The following is a 17,796-nucleotide window of genomic DNA, read 5'->3' on the forward strand; positions in this document are numbered from 1 at the left end:
ATAAAACATTTATATACATTATAGATTATATAAATGTATATACAGTATATACATGCAAATATTTCTTAAATATATACATGAATGTGTGTGTATTTATATATAAATAATAATTAACAGAGTACACACACATATATTATGTAAACGCAAACTTTTATTTTGGATGCGATTAATCGCGATTAATCTTTTGACAGCCCTAATATATATATATATATATATATATATATATATATATATATATATATATATATATATATATATATATATATATATATATATATATATATATATAGAATATATGTTTATATATATATATATATATATATATATATATATATATATGTTTATTGAATATATATGTTTATATATATGTTTGTTTCTCGAAAAATGAATAAATATAAAGTTATTTTTATATAAATATTTGAATTGTAATTTATATTTTTGTATTTATATTTTTACTGTCATTTATTTTCTATCATTATTATTATTTTATTATATTATCTTTTATATTTATGGGTTTATATTTTATAAAACTGCTTAAAACTTTTGTTTTAAAATGTTTATTAAATGTTTATTTTATACATGTTTATATTAATTTATGTTGATATTTACTATACATTTTTTATATTATTGTAATTTAAATACTATTTGTATTACACACACACACGCATATATATGTATATATGAAACATTTGGTAAAAACTATTAATATTGTATTTTATATATCTATATATATATATATATATATATATATATATATATATATATACAACAATCAGGCATAACATTATGACCATTATGTAATATAATTCCTAATATTGTGTCGGTCCCATTTTGCTGTCACAGCCCTGACCCATCGAGGCATGGACTCCAATAGACCCCTGAAAGTGTGCTGTGGTATCTGGCACCAAGATGTTAGCAGCAGATCCTTTAAGCCCTCTAAGTTGCGAGGTGGGGCCTCCATGGATTGGACTTGTTTGTTCAGCACATCCCACAGATGCTCGATTGGGATTGAGATCTGGGGAATTTAGAGGCCAAGTCAACACCTCAAAGTTCTGATGCTCATGTGCCACTGATGGTGCTTTTGGTGCTGGACAGGGGTCAGCATGGGCACCCTGACTGGTCTACGGCTATGCCGCCCCATACGCAACAAACTGAGATGCTCTGTGTATTCTGACACCTTTCTATCAGAACCAGCATTAACTTCTTGAGCAATCTGAGCTACAGTAGCTCGTCTGTTTGATTGGACATCATGGGCCAGCCTTCACTCTCCACGTGCATCAATGAGCCTTGGCCGCCCATGACCCTGACGCCGGTTCGCCACTGTTCCTTCCTTGCACCTCTTTTGATAGACACTGACCACTGCAGACCGGGAACACCCCACAAGAGCTGCAGTTTTGGAGATGCTCTGACCCAGTCGTCTAGCCATCACAATTTGGCACTTGTCAAACTCACTAAAATCCTTACACTTGCCCATTTTTCCTGCTTTGAACACATCAACTTTGAGGAGAGAATGTTCACTTGCTGCCTAATAAACCCACTAACAGGTGCCGTGATGAGAGATAATCAGTGTTATTCACTTCTCCTGTCAGGGGTCATAATGTTATGCCTGATCGGTGTATATATATATATATATATTTTTTTTTTTTTTTTTTTTTTTTTTAAGGTGTGCATATGTAATTTAGTCTGTTTCAAGCAGTCTTGGACCTGCCCAATGTAAATATAAAATGCATTTTTCTCATTTTAGAAATACAGAATACAGAAATAGTAGTATTCATTTCTCTCTCTTCTTTTTTTTTTTTTTACATTGGAAGTGTATTTATGCACCTTTAACATTCAGTAACTGCACAGTTCACATGTTAGAGAAAGTTTTGTACTGATATCTAAACAAATGATCCACAAAAGAGGATATATATACACTTCAGGAAGCATGGTGTTTCCTGCAGGGTCTGTGACTTGAAACTCAAAGCTGTCTGCGGTCACTTCCATGTCTGCAGGTATGACATAGCGCACTGCTTTCTGGTCCAGATCCTTCTGGGTAAAGCGTCCTTTGATGTAGGAACCTATAACAGGAAGAAAATTCATTATAATCTGGACACAATCTGTGAATATTAATGAGACAGTCATCAGTGACCTGTGCACCTGCCTGTGAGGGCATTTTCAAGGTAACCGAAGTGTGGAGGCCTTGTGATTGTAAACTCGAGTGTGTCGTCGGGACTGTCTGGATCTGAGGCTTTCAGCTCTTTGAAGGTGATGTAGATGCCCTGTTTGCCATCTGGAAGATTCTCCACAGTACTTGGAATCCCTTTGTTTACAATACTGGGTGGTGTCTTGTCCAATATCTCTATCTGTGAAGATATAATAGTTCAGTTCAGAGACCGGCCATTTAAACCGCATTCATGCTGCACTACCACTAGAGGGAAGCATTACAGTATGCAAGCAATAATTTCACAGCCATTGCTCGCTGTAGCAGTGTAAATCTTGTAAAAACGCTGTCAAGTGCATTTGCCCTTTTCCTTATTTATTGATTTTTAAAAAAAATGTAAATGCATAGGTTATTTAAATACATATTTTTGGATATTTATTTTTATTTTATTAACAGTATTTAAAAAAAAATAATAATCTACAATTTAAAAAAAAATGAAATTCGTAATAAACAAATGTTATTATAAATGAAATATAATAAATATATTATACATTATTTAGGGGAGGACTAGGACTAGCTGTCACACTGAAACAATTATTTCTTAGGTTTATTTTTAATTCAAATCACTGTTGGTTAAATCTTGTAATGTCACCATCAGTGTGAATTTGCTTTTTTCTCTGTCTACTGATTTTTACACACCATTTCTTTATTACAGTTTTTATTTTAATTTATTAAAATTAATACTAAATATCAAGATATTTTAAAGTGAGATTTGAAAAAAAGCAAGTGCATTGACTATTAGTTTTAAAATAATTGTTGTTATTATTAGTTATATATATATATATATATATATATATATATATATATATATATATATATATATATATATATATATTTTATATATATATATATATATATATATATATATATATATATATATATATATATATATATATATATATATATATATATATATATATATATATATATATATATATATATATATATATATACACACACACACACACATATTATATATATACACACACACACACACACACACACACACACACACACACACACATGTAGTGTTTTCATCTTTTATGGGGACTTTCCATAGGCGTAATGGTTTTTATACCGTACATACCGTATATTCTATCCCCCTACACTGCCCCTGCCCCTAAACCTAACCCTCACAGGAGACATTCTGCAATTTTACATTTTCAAAAAACATCACTTAGTCTGATTTATAAGATGTTTTCCTCATGGGGACCTAAAAATGTCCCCACAAGGATGAGGATTTCGGATATTGCTATCTTTGTGGGGACATTTTGTCCCCATAACGTGATGATTACCAGTCCACACACACACACACACACACACACACACACACACACACACACACACACACACACACACACACACACACACACACACACACACACACACACACACACACACATTAAAACATAGGCAACTTGCCCCAATAAAAGTGAGTTTTGAAATGTATTTAAAAAAAACAACAACAACCTTGTTTTGAGAACACAAAAACAATAATTTAAAACTAAATTAATTTAATTCAATTAAAAACAGTACTTCACTTGTTTACTAATTATAATATTAATTACATTTTAGTTTACTTTAGAGGACAGAATTCACAGACTAATTTAAGAGGGTTTAAAACAACTGCCATAAAAAAACGTATTTGTGTAATTGAACTTTTGACTAGCAACCTTTTCCTCATGTGACCACTAAAAATGATTAAAACAAATGTATTAATGTTCAAAAATTTGCGCAATGGGCCACTTTGTCCACCAGAAATATCATAACCCAACTTAAGCCGCCTTAAATGTGTGCTATTGTTGTGTTGTGTCGTATTAAGTGAGGGGAGGAATAGGCCTATATATTATTTATGACCATCCGCATCCCGGTCTCAGGGGTCGCGCGGTTAGACAAGCACGCGCCGCATTTTTGCCTCAAGTAAGCAACGCGCGGCTGCGGCTACAGCCAAGTGACGGTGTGCGCGCTCCCGCGGGGCGCGAACTAAGTTTTCGGCTGATTCACCTGTGCAGAGCGGTTTTCTCTCGGTAGTAAAGAGCTGGATGTGCTGGCCAGCGCGTTTGCCGCCTCGCTGACCGCTTCAACTGAATATTAAATTGTGTCGCGGGCCTCGAGAGAGCGACGCTATGACATGGTGAATGGCACCGGACCTGCACGAGCACCTGGCCAGCAAAGCCTCTCCGTTTAACATGCAATACAACAGGGAACGCATTGTTAACCCGTTGCTCTCCTGCTGGGATCAGTGGTTTGTGTGCAAGCCGTTTATTTGACAGTTATGTTAACTAGGTAAACTATTACGTGGTACTAGCCTCATAATTCGTTCATTTATTATGATTTTAAAGATTAAGTAAACACTTGTATAAGAATAACAATTTTGTGGCTTTAACCCTTTCATACATATAGAGGTCACTACAGTGGACAGCTATTCAAAGAGCATTTTCTGGGTTTTGATGGCATAGTTGCACATCAACCTCTACAGTGGACCCTTGTGCATCATCATCATATACATTGCCATCAAGTGGCAAGCTGTTGTATATCATAGTGCAATCACTTCCCCTACAGGAAACCGTCTTGGACCAGCTTGTAAGGTCCAGGGGACATTGCGAACCTGTTCCATCTCTTCCAGTTCAGATAGGGGTTCCCCGAATTTAGAAAATCAGGAAGCTTTTTTTTTTTTTTTTTGGTTAGGGCTGTCTTGACTGGAAGAGATTGGAAAAGGAGAGCAGTGTGCTTCGCCTCATTCCGCTTGTGAAGAGTGAGGCATAATTATACTAAGAGTTAATGGTATAAGAAGTCGCTGCTAGCGTCGTTGCATGCTGCTTCTCCAGGGATTAGATTACTTTACTCCTTGCATCAAAAAGTAATCTGATTACATAATGCATGTTACTTGTAATGCGTTACTTTACTCTTTACATCAAAAAGTAATCTGATTACATATTGCATGTTACTTGTAATGCGTTACTTTACGCCTTACATCAAAAAGTAATCTGATTACATAATGCATGTTACTTGTAATGCGTTACTTTACGCCTTACATCAAAAAGTAATCTGATTACATAATGCATGTTACTTGTAATGTGTTACTTTACTCCTTACATCAAAAAGTAATCTGATTACATATTGCATGTTACTTGTAATGCGTTACTTTACTCCTTACATCAAAAAGTAATCTGACTACATAATGCATGTTACTTGTAATGCGTTACTTTACTCGTAACACCAAAACGTAATCTGATTATGTAATGCATGTTACTTGTGATGCATTACTTTACTAGTAACATCAAAAAAGTAATACTTACATAATGCATGTTACTTGTAATGCGTTACTTTACTCCTTACATCAAAAAGTAATCTGATTACATAATGCATGTTACTTGTAATGCGTTACTTTACTCGTAACACCAAAACATAATCTGATTATGTAATGCATGTTACTTGTAATGTGTTACTGACATCAAAAAGTAATCTGATTGCTTATGCATGTTACTTGTAATGTGTTACTTTACTCCTTACATCAAAAAGTAATCTGATATCAATCTAGTTTACTGCAGTGTGAACAAGTGTATCATAGTAGCCGCTGAGTGAACGCACAGAGTAGCATTATAACATAACTTTCAACACACTCAAATGTATCTAATATGATAAAACAGGACTGCGTTACCCCACATACACATGAGCGGAAGAAGCAGAAGCACTCGTCTGCTGCATAATAAAAGCTACGCAAAAACAGTTGTCATCAAGCTACACCTTTGTTTTGAATAAACGACCTCTAGTGGCCAAAAATTACATATTGTGTAAAGCCCAAACTTTTTAGGTCCACCTTTCACGTTATGTGATAACCTCATTTTAAATGTTTGTTTCACGTCAAAGAAAATGAAATAAAAATATGAATGACTTATCCTGCACGACACATGTTTTTTTGTCCATTCAGATGCTCCCTAGAATGAGAAATCTCTTCCCCTTAATGCCACCTGCAATCACTACTAGTAAACTATGCAAAAATAGTGCCCTATTTAAGGGTATGGGGTACGATTTCGGCCACAGCCTGTTTACCATGTCAATTTTTTGTAAGAGGTTGCAGTAAAAATCTGTATTTTTAGTAAGTTGTAGGTGTACATGTTTACATATTTTAGAGTACTTCCCAGTTTTTATTTCAATTGGTTGTGGGTGAATGTCCCCTAATAATAAACAGCCTACCTGTATGGTAAAAACAGCAGGTTCACTCTTCAGCTGTCCATACTCCAAATAACCTGCGTTGGTTCCATCAGTAGGCTGAAAGGTGAACCTGTCGATCTTGGCTCTTCCATTTAGATGATGATAGGCTAGATCCATGTTGTTGATGTCCAGTTGTGTGAAATGAGGCTTAGAGAGGGGTAAACCTTTCAAAAGCAACTTTCCATACTGTGGGCTTTGAATAACGATGTAGGTGAGATTCTCCAGAGCCGTGTCTGGATCAGTCAGTTTCAGGTCATTAGTGGAAATGATCATCATGGAGTTCTCTGTGAGTTCAAGGCCTTTGTTGATACTCAGGGTTGGTGGGATACGGTCTCTGTGTTCCACAGTGAAAAGAATAGTACCACTTCTGGATGCCACACCGTTGGTAATGACAAAGCTGCATGAGAGAACATATTTTGCGTCATAAAAGTGGTAGAACAATTTCTGATAAATGCAGTTTATTGAGGGTATAAATCTTTTGTCACATTGCTTATAGTGCAGTTTTATTAAAACCATTATAAGCCATTCGCATCTAACCATAACCTTAAACCATAGTAAAATCACCTCTGCCTCTCATGCCTTATCCCTTTATTCTAAGGTTTTGTTAGTTTTACAGCATGTTGAGCTATTCTCGGCGAGTAGTAGTGATGGCCGCTCATGAATGATTCGTCACTCTGTCTGCGTTTGCTCAAAGAGTTGTAAAACGTAGACTATAATGGTTACGGACTAAATTATACAGTGGGGCAAAAAAGTATTTAGTCAGCCACCAATTGTGCAAGTTCTCCCACTTAAAAAGATGAGAGAGGCCTGTAATTTTCATCATAGGTACACTTCAACTATGAGAGACTAGTAAAAAAAATCCAGAAAAACACATTGTCTGATTTTTAAAGAATTTATTTGCAAATTATGGTAGAAAATAAGTATTTGGTCAATAACAAAAGTTCATCTCAATACTTTGATATATACCCTTTGTTGGCAATGACAGAGGTCAAACGTTTTCTGTAAGTCTCCACAAGGTTTTTACACACTGTTGTTGGTAGTTTGGCCCATTCCTCCATGCAGATCTCCTCTAGAGCAGTGATGTTTTGGGGCTGTCGCTGGGCAACACAGATTTTCAACTTCCTCCAAAGATTTTCTATGGGGTCGAGAACTGGAGACTGGCTAGGCCACTCCAGGACCTTGAAATGCTTCTTACGAAGCCACTCCTTCGTTGCCCGGGCGGTGTGTTTGGGATCATTGTCATGCTGAAAGACCCAGCCACATTTCATCTTCAATGCCCTTGCTGATGTAAGGAGGTTTTTACTCAAAATCTCACGATACATGGCCCCATTCAGTCTTTCCTTTACACGGATCAGTCATCCTGGTCCCTTTGCAGAAAAACCGCCCCATGATGTTTCCATACCCATGCTTCACAGTAGGTATGGTGGTCTTTGGATGCAACTCAGCATTCTTTCTCCTCCAAACACGACAAGTTGAGTTTTCACCAAAAAGTTATATTTTGGTTTCATCTGACCAAATGACATTCTCCCAATCCATTTCTGGATCATTCAAATGCTCTCTAGCAAACTTCAGACGGGCCCAAACATGTACTGGCATTGCAGGATTTGAGCACCTGGCAGCGTAGTGTGTTACTGATGGTAGCCTTTGTTACTTTGGTCCCAGCTCTCTGCAGGTCCTTCACTAGGTCCCCCCGTGTGGTTCTGGGATTTTTGCTCACCGTTCTTGTGATCATTTTGACCCCACGGGGTGAGATCTTGCGTGGAGCCCCAGATCGAGGGAGATTATCAATGGTCTTGTATGTCTTCCATTTTCTAATAATTGCTCCCACAGTTGATTTCTTCACACCAAGCTGCTTACCTATTGCAGATTCAGTCTTTCCAGCCTGGTGCAGGTCTACAATTTTGTTTCTGGTGTCCTTTGACAGCTCTTTGGTCTTGGCCATAGTGGTGTTTGGAGTCTGTTTGAGGTTGTGGACATGTGTCTTTTATACTGATAACGAGTTCAAACAGGTGCCATTAATACAGCTAACGAGTGGAGGACAGAGGAGCCTCTTAAAGAAGAAGTTACAGGTCTGTGAGAGCCAGAAGTCTTGCTTTTTTTGTAGGTGACCAAATACTTATTTTCCACCATAATTTGCTAATAAATTCTTTAAAAATCAGACAATGTGTTTTTCTGGATTTTTTTTCTCATTCTGTCTCTCATAGTTGAAGTGTACCTATGATGAAAATTACAGGCCTCTCTTTTTAAGTGGGAGAACTTGCACAATTGGTGGCTAACTAAATACGTTTTTGCCCCACTGTATATGGGAGTTTTTGCGAAATTGACTTGTTTCCATTGGGCATATTTTCAATTTGCACAATTTGAAGGGTAATGGAAACATGGCTATCACAGAGACAGTGTTTCACCACAGAGATACCCGAGAAAAGATACTGGTAAAAGAAAATATTTAATTTCAGATGCTCACATATAGCAAGAAATAATATTAATCTATCCAATTGTCCAGTGTTGCTTATACCGTATTAAATCTTTATAACTTTGCAAAGATATTTTTTGTAATATAGTATGTGTCCAGTTTACAGATGCAGAAAAGTAACTAGATATTAAAAGTGTGTTATGTCATCACTGCTCATACAATACAAAATTACTTGTCAAATAAATAAATGAACTTGAAATCATTTGAGTTGACATGGGACATGACCCAGTAAAAATGGATTTTTAATAATCCTGAAAATAGGTTAAAGGGATAATTCACCCATAAATGAAAATGCTGTCATCATTTAATCACCCTCATGTTGTTCCAAACCTGTATCGGTTTCTTTCTTCTGTTGAACATAAAGGAAGATTTTGAAGAATGTTGGTATCCAAGCTGTTTCAGTGTCCATTGACTTCAATTGTATAGATGAAAAAAAAAACAAAAAAAATGAGACATTTCTCAAAAGTCATATTTGGAACAACATGGGGTGAGGTGAATGATGATAGAATTTACATTTTTAGGTGAACTATACCTTTAAGTTAAATGTTAAAGTGTGCCCCCTAAAAGCACAAGTCCACCCCCCCGCTGATCCTCACCCAACATGGTTGATGTGCTGGAGCAGAAAGACAGGACAGGGAGGGGTGCGAGTCGAGCCGAGTCCCCATTCCACCCTCTGCCAAGCCAATCTGCCTCCCAACACATATTGCCCTGAAGCTGATAATTGCCAGCCATGGTAAACAACACGACTGCCACCTCGCACTAGACTTGCAACCAAACACGCAGGTCCACTCTCACAGCCAAACTGGTGCAACATCTGGCATTGCCATTGTCCCATATTTGCTCGGTAATTGTGCCCAGGGATCCTTGTCTCTGACTACATCTCTTAGAGCCGTATAACCAATTCCAGGCTGGGTTATTACTCTCTTAATAATGGCCATTTATCATCAGCTGTCACAGAAGAGCAGAGGGAGACACAAGGCTCCCAGAAAAAAAACTGCCTCCCTGTCTCTTTTGGCCCCCGCTGTCGTCCTAGAATTTGACACACAGGTGTTTGCTCAGGTGTCTCTCATGATCAGGGAGACCGGCTGTCGCAAGCTGCATCTTTTGCCTCAGAATAACACAAATACATGCTGTGAAAAACCATTTCAAACAATAAGTCTGTTAGATATTATGACCAAGTTTTTCCCTAGTCTCTTGTGATTGTGTCGGAATTGCCAATTGAAAGTACTCGGAGCCCACATGACTAACACTGTAATGTCCATGTGCTGTGATTGGACCCCATACCGCCCCATGCTGTGCTGACTGAACACATTGGCACAGGCTGCTCTGTACCCTCTCTGAAGGGCCACTCGCCCCTCGTCAGGCTTGGCTCAGGAAGGTTTGTTTGCTCCCAGATGACCCGAATGATGAAACCAAGCCAGAGTTTTGGGTGTCAAAGATTCACACGAGAAAGGCAGCACAGGTCAACTGTACACCCTGACTGAAGTCAGCCTTCTGCCAAATTGGCTGGAAACCCATGCAAGACACAAACAAACAGAAAGACAGACAGAAGGACAGACAGACAGAAGGATAGATAGATAGATAGATAGATAGATAGATAGATAGATAGATAGATAGATAGATAGATAGATAGATAGATAGATAGACACAAAGAGATGGATGGATAGATAGACAGACAGACAGACACAAAGAGATGGATAGATAGATAGACAGACAGATAAAAAAGATGGATAGATAGATAGACAGACAGAAAGAGATAGATAGATAGACACAAAGAGAGATGGATGGATGGATGGATAGATAGATAGATAGATAGACACAAAGAGATAGATAGATAGATAGATAGATAGATAGATAGATAGATAGATAGATAGATAGATAGATAGATAGATAGATAGATAGACACAAAGAGATAGATAGATAGATAGATAGATAGATAGATAGATAGATAGATAGATAGATAGATAGATAGATAGATAGATAGATAGATAGATAGATAGATAGATAGATAGATAGATAGACAGACAGAAAGAGATAGATAGATAGACACAAAGAGAGATGGATGGATGGATAGATAGATAGATAGATAGATAGATAGATAGATAGATAGATAGATAGACACAAAGATATAGATAGATAGATAGATAGATAGATAGATAGATAGATAGACACAAAGAGATAGATAGATAGATAGATAGATAGATAGATAGATAGATAGATAGATAGATAGATAGATAGATAGATAGATAGATAGATAGATAGATAGATAGATAGATAGATAGATAGATAGATAGATAGATAGATAGATAGATAGATAGATAGATAGATAGATAGATAGATAGATAGATAGATAGATAGATAGAATCTGTGCATTTGGCCTTACAGTCTATCATAGTGTAAAAAGAACAATAAAAACCACTGACCTGAAAGAATCACGGTCAGCAAAACGGCTGTTGTCATGAGTGTAGCATACCCGGTTGGCAGCCACATCCATCTGGGAGAAGGAGAGCACTGGAACCCCTGGACTTTGGACCATGTGCAGGTGACCATGTTCAGGTGGAACTGATACAGTGTACATGAGCTCATCTGGCTTGCTTCCACTGTCTGTGGCCATCAGAAGGTCAGTGGTCAGAATGACTCTCTCTCCTTCCATCAAGGTCACAGGTTTAGTGATTAGAGCAATGTCACCTGTATGTGCCATGAAGGTCAACTATGTTAAAGAGGCGTATATACACACACACACACACACACACACACACACACACACACACACACACACACACACACACACACACACACACACACACACACACACACACACACACACACACACACACACATTTACATACATATGTGTAACACTTTGACAAATGTAAGCATGTTAAGTCTAAAGGAAGTTGTGTGCAAGTAAGCTTATTGATGTTGTGTGAAATGAGTTTGTGACAGCAGGGACAGGACTGGGATCTAGGGTCTGGACTACAGATGTTTGGCCCAGGCTCTGTTAATAATTCATGCTGGGCGTTTAAAGGTGGCTCATCCTTTGCGGCAGAACATTCTCACCTCTGTTCCTCCAGGATAAGCCAGAACGGAGCCAAGAGGACAATGGCTCTCATGCTTCCATGTTCACCCAACTGGCAAAGTCATTTTGGCCACAGGGAAAGCCAACGTTTTTAATTATACATGCACAGATTTAATCTGTCAACAAAGTTGTTTTTCGTGGATTTTGATTGAGGGAAAAACAAAAGCAGCGATCACAGAGTCACAAAATGTAAATGGGCCTGTCACTTTGCCTATGTTATAATGTCACAGGATTTGGACGGTCATAATATGGCAATGCAGTCTGCCGAACTTCATAACGCTGGTGCTTCAAGTGATGTAAGGTGTGAGCCTATGTTAAAGTGTTGGTTTTGAGCCACGCCAAGTTCCTACTATCTCATAATAAGACTTACCCTTTTGAGCAGTGCGGACAGAGATGAAGAAACTCTGTGGAGGTGTTCTGTTTTCCCCATCACTGAGAACAAAGTGAAACCTGTCATGGCCTTTGAAACCGTTAACTGTAGTGTGAGTGTACCATAGACGATTCATCTCCACATCCTCCTGGGTGAAATTCTGACCTGGACTTAGATCAATCCATCCAGTTTCTGTCTGCAGAAAATCACATTATTATACTCTTGAAGTATAGAGTATGTCACTATAATGGCTGGAAATGGAATACACCACTTGACTTTTGCCCAGGTTTTTGAGCTGATTTGAAGTCTGGAGGAGTTGGCACTAGTTGCAAATGTCAAAGCCAGTCTTCTGGGCCCGTATTCATAAAGAATCTTAATGCAAAGAGTAGCTCCTAGTGACAAAATTATAAGAAAATTCTTTGAAATGTGGGCGTTTACTCTTAAAATTAACTAAACAATCCTAGTAAAAAAAAAAGTAATTCAGAAAGCATCTTAACCCTTAAAAGAGGTCTTACGGTCAAATTTGTTAGGAGCACGGACGAGGACTTTTAAGAGGCTTAAGAGTTTCTTTAGCAGCGGAGAAAGTGTTGCAGACAATGGATGACAGTGACTTAATAAGACGCTATAGATTAGATCAGGCAGGGATCATGTTTGTTGCATTAAATCCAACTTTCAAACCACCAATTAAATAGACATGCCAGCAATCAGTGTAATTGGAAAGAGTGGAACAATGTTTATAGTTCTAAGCCAATCAAATACCTTATAGAAAATTAACAGCATGGTAAATAATAAAAGGATTTATATACATATATATATATATAGTGTGTGTGTGTGTGTGTGTGTGTGTGTGTGTGTGTGTGTGTGTGTGTGTGTGTGTGTGTGTGTGTGTGTGTGTGTGTGTGTGTGTGTGTGTGTGTGTGTGTGTGTGTGTGTGTGTGTGTGTGTGTGTGTGTGTGGACTGGTAATCCCTACGTTATGAGGACAAAATGTCCCCACAAAGATGGCAATATCCGAAATCCTCGTCCTTGTGGGGACATTTTTTGGTACCCATGAGGAAAACATCTTATCAATCAGACTAAGTGATGTTTTTTGACAATGTAAAAATGCAGAATGTTTCCTGTGATGGGTTTAGGGGCAGGGGCAGTGGCAGTGGCAGTGTAAGGGGATAGAAAATACGGTTTGTACGGTATAAAAACCATTACGCCTATGGAAAGTCCCCATAAAACATGAAAACCCAACGTGTGTGTGTGTGAGTGAGTGATAGAACGGTAAAATAGGACAATTTGTGCTTAGAATAGACCCTATACTTAAAAGCGCTCCTTTTTTCCCCTTTTTGGACAACCAACCAATCACAGTCTTCAAAAGACTGTCATACATAGCAACGGGGTCAGCTCCGCCTCTTCACTAAGATAAAAGTTTTTGTATTTTCCTTGCTCAGAGTTGCTCTCAGATCGGTCCCGAATAGCTCTTAAGCTAATACTCCTACGTAAAAGTTTTTAAGCTAAATTAGGAGTTTTCTGAGAGGACTCTTAGAATCTTTATGAATACGGGCCCAGATATTTGGCAGTAGAAGTTGATGAATTCACAGAAAATTGTTGTGTATGATAGGCTCAGACTCCAGTTTTTTAGCTTCAGACTATGATTCCAACCATGTTTGATATTTGAGCCGATATAGAACATAAATTGTTTTCACTTGTCCTAGAATGATCCTCAGTGTGTCATGGAGTGAATGGTGCCCACTTTTTCCAAGTTGTCAAATGTGATGCCTAGTGTTTTAATCTGTTCAGATGCAGAAGTTCTATTCCAAAGTCAAGTAGTATATTCCAGGCTTAAGGAATAATGTCATGGACTAGTTGTCCTTGCTAACCCTGAGTTGAAGGATGCCAAATCTGGGACATGCATTGAGGATGTAGAGAATATGATTGTTGGGAGTGTCGTGATCCTCAGCCTCCAGCACAACACTGGAGATGACTCTCTTCTCCAGGGCCTCCACCTCAACACCTGCATTTCTGAGAACAAAGATCGAGACGCTTTGGACACTAAAGGTACTGGTGCCAAGCCTGCATGCTAAAATCCAGAATCCTAAATAAATAAATACACAAACAGCTGCTTCTAGAAGGAACGAACGCAAGCAGGAATGGCCTGTTATCCTAATCCATGAGGACTTTGAAACGAGGAAGCAGGCATCTGCCAAAAAGACACATTACTTCTGCTGTTGTGGAGTTTACATGCACACCCTCAGATCTTGCTGATCTTGGAGGAAGAAGATGGAATAAAAATGAGCAATTTACTCAAGGATGTGACTTAATTCCCAGTTACTCAGTCAGGGAGACAGATTCCCTAGCCACATGTGCAGTACAGGTTGTGTTGACCCCCCTTCCATAAACCCCATACAGGATTGGCCTCCCCCTTCTGTTCCTGTCCAGTCTCCACCACTAAAATCCCTCCCCCGTTCCTGCTTTCATCCGCCTTTTTGGCTCTGAATTTGTCCCAGGGCGTCCTTACTTTAGTAGCCATGGCTTTTCATCATTGACTGGTATGATGCGGACACACGCAGTCCCCTGGACTGTGTGCCCACCATCTGTCAACTGTATGGTGAAAGCGTCCTTGAGGGTTTCGGTGTCGTCATGCATATACATGATCTTCATTCCTATGGATCAGCACGAGAGAGAAAAATTCAAAGTGTTTTAGTGGATTAAGCGTTTGGTGACATTTAGGATACAACAGTCACTAGGCGCTTGCCTCCTGGTAGCCTTTGACTGATAAGCTAGTTCTACCACTACTACCAAGAAGGACACCAGTTTACACATTCCGTTTTGTCAATGACCTTCTCACCTTCGTTTCTCATGGCTCTTTATCACTCGCTAACAAGCAAAGCTGTGCAGTCACCAAGTACCTCATGCACGGTGACATAATTGCGCAGAGAGCAGTTGGAAAGACTTTGCAGATGAAGCAGAAGCACCACAGGCACACTGTGACCTTTGTCTACAGCAACATCTGTTCTGTAAGCCTGGATACCCACAGTGAAGGCACCGAGGGGTGGCTGGACCAGGGAAGTGACACTGTCCTCATAACCTTCCTCAAGAAGCAGATAGTGGTACCCCGGAAGTAGGGGGGGGGGGGGGGGGGGGGTGGGTACTGACCTTGTTGTAGCTCCTGTAAGGTGAAAGACTGGATGGCTAAGTTCGTTGGAGGACCTCTGGGTTCATGTTTTTGTAACGATTCATCTCAAGACCATATATGCCATTGAGCAGTGTGCCATGGGCTGGGGGAACCAGGATGGACATGGTAAGAGTTCCTGCTGGAATATCAACGTCCACTGCATTTAGAATATCAGGACTGAGGTCTTTCATCCCTCCCTCCATGACCTATCGAGAGGTGTGGGAAAGACAAAAGTAAGCCGACAACTTGCTTAGAAAATGTAGTCTCCAAAAATATATATCTTACTGTGAAGTTGCTAAGCAGCAGTGATGGCGTCTCATCATTGTAGGGTTGATGATGACGTAGAAGGGCACTGGTGCTGATCTCTGAATCCATCACTGACACTGATGGTAAAGAAGTCTGCTGTAGGCTCCACACCTTGGTGCACTGACTGGACATAGTTGATGAAACCCGAACTGAGGTGGAGCTGGCTGAAAGAAACTTTATTTATACAATATGACTTAGTGGTCTGAAAGATAATGTCTTATACTAGGACATTTAAAAAGGACACAACAAAATATAGATTTTGATTTTGCCAAGTAGGACATGCCCTTGGATTTTAGGAATAGAGTTATAGTGGCTCAGGGTTGGTGTTGGGACTTAAAATTCTGTTTCTTAATCTCTTAAATGCCATTTCAACAGTTTATAACAGTTTTACCAAAACAATAGTGGACCCCATTGACTTTCATTGTATACATGAAAAAAGCCCCTCAAAAAAAAAGAGACATCTTTCAAAATATCTTTTTGTTTTACAGAAAAAAAAGTCAAGTGGGGTTGGAACAAATGAAGCTGAGTAAATGACGAAAGGATTTTCATTTTTAAAAAGTCCCCATTAAAACAAAATGAAGTTTTTTGGATTTTAGTTAGTGGTGGGCATAGATACATTTTTTTTAATCTAGATTAATCTCACTGTAATCTTGGAATTAATCTAGATTAAAATGGCTCATTTGAATTCTGCCGAAGGCATTCAGAATATGTGTGCTCGTAAGTGATCGTTTTTCTTTTTGTAGTTTGAATAATAAATAACTTCTGTCCCTTTAAGACCTGACGCACGCATGGATCCCACTGTTCCTGTGAGCTGGTTACGACTGTGTTTACGTTAAAACTCACCAAGATGGGCATTGAGACATTTTTGAGTGTATTTGACCATTAATAAGCTGGAAAAAGGAGCTTATTTTTGCACTTGTATGTCAGAGGCGGCTTTATTACGGTATGTGTGTGGGCGCTTCAGATGCGAGCGCGAAATCTGCGGGAATTAGTAGAATTAACGTTATGTGCAACCCTGCGCGAAATTCAGACCGGTCACACCAATACTAACACGCTGTCATGAGGAAAAATCCAGCAGAACACCCGTTCGACATGTTCAGAGGATTAACCGGACTGAATGAGAGGAGGCGGGTGCGTGTCAACTCGCTGTCGGTCGGAGAGGAGGAGAGCGCAGCTGCTATCGATACTGTAGAAAATGAGTATCGTATCGTTTCAGATATTTCAGTATCGATACATAGCGAAATATCTATATTTTTGACTAGTAGGCATACACACAGGTTCGAAGACTCGTTCTCTCGCCCCCTACAGTGCAATTCGGCTAGGTATACATCCGTGCTAAAATATCAAGGTGAAAGTCATCATAGCTTGCGTAGTATAGACCCAGCTCCCAACTCAACTTTGAGAATAGATTAACGGCGATATTTTTTTTATCGCCCGATAAGAGTCTCACGTTAACGCAGCACGTCAACGCCGATAACGGCCCACCACTAATTTTAGTATGAATATGTTAGCCTTACTGTTATCTATAAGCTAGCATTTATAAGATATAAGCAATCAAAACTTACAGTGAATGTGCAGTTGTTGCTTTAAGGATGTATTTCTACCTGATTCTACCTATAAATTCAAATTTTGTTGTTCTAAGCTAATTCAGTCAGGTTTATGTAACATAAAACAAGGGAATGCTGTTTTAACTTAATTGAGTTACATTGACCCAATAGAAAATTTCCAATAAAACTCGGCTGATCTGCGAATTTTGCTCCGATGAGAAATTGTGATTTGAGGTTATTATACACATTATGTCGAAGTGAAAATCACCCCTTGTTCAGTTTTATGAAATAAAAGGTAATTAAATTGAAATAATTAAATTGAAAAAAAATTTTTTCCTACAGAATCCTATGGGTGACGTCACGGACACTACGTCCATATTTTTTTACAGTCTATGGTTGAAACTACATGAATAATGTTTGTTGACGTAACTAACTGGGCTC

The 17,796-nt window shown here is 38.6% G+C and overlaps 1 protein-coding gene across 1 annotated transcript in view; it reads right to left on the bottom strand.

The window, feature by feature from the left end:
- Positions 1-17,796, bottom strand: part of frem1b (Fras1 related extracellular matrix 1b) — a 44,421-nt gene that overhangs the window by 5,913 nt on the left and 20,712 nt on the right. The window contains 12 exon segments of the mRNA XM_079807934.1: positions 1,916-2,060; positions 2,144-2,345; positions 6,401-6,815; positions 11,315-11,579; positions 12,341-12,536; positions 14,208-14,349; positions 14,846-14,990; positions 15,484-15,522; positions 15,525-15,708; positions 15,788-15,828; positions 15,831-15,872; positions 15,875-15,982. Of these exon segments, the coding sequence (XP_079664060.1) occupies positions 1,916-2,060; positions 2,144-2,345; positions 6,401-6,815; positions 11,315-11,579; positions 12,341-12,536; positions 14,208-14,349; positions 14,846-14,990; positions 15,484-15,522; positions 15,525-15,708; positions 15,788-15,828; positions 15,831-15,872; positions 15,875-15,982 (1,924 nt within the window).

Source organism: Gobio gobio, assembly GCF_949357685.1.
Source record: "Gobio gobio genome assembly, chromosome: 24".
NCBI lineage: Eukaryota > Metazoa > Chordata > Actinopteri > Cypriniformes > Gobionidae > Gobio > Gobio gobio.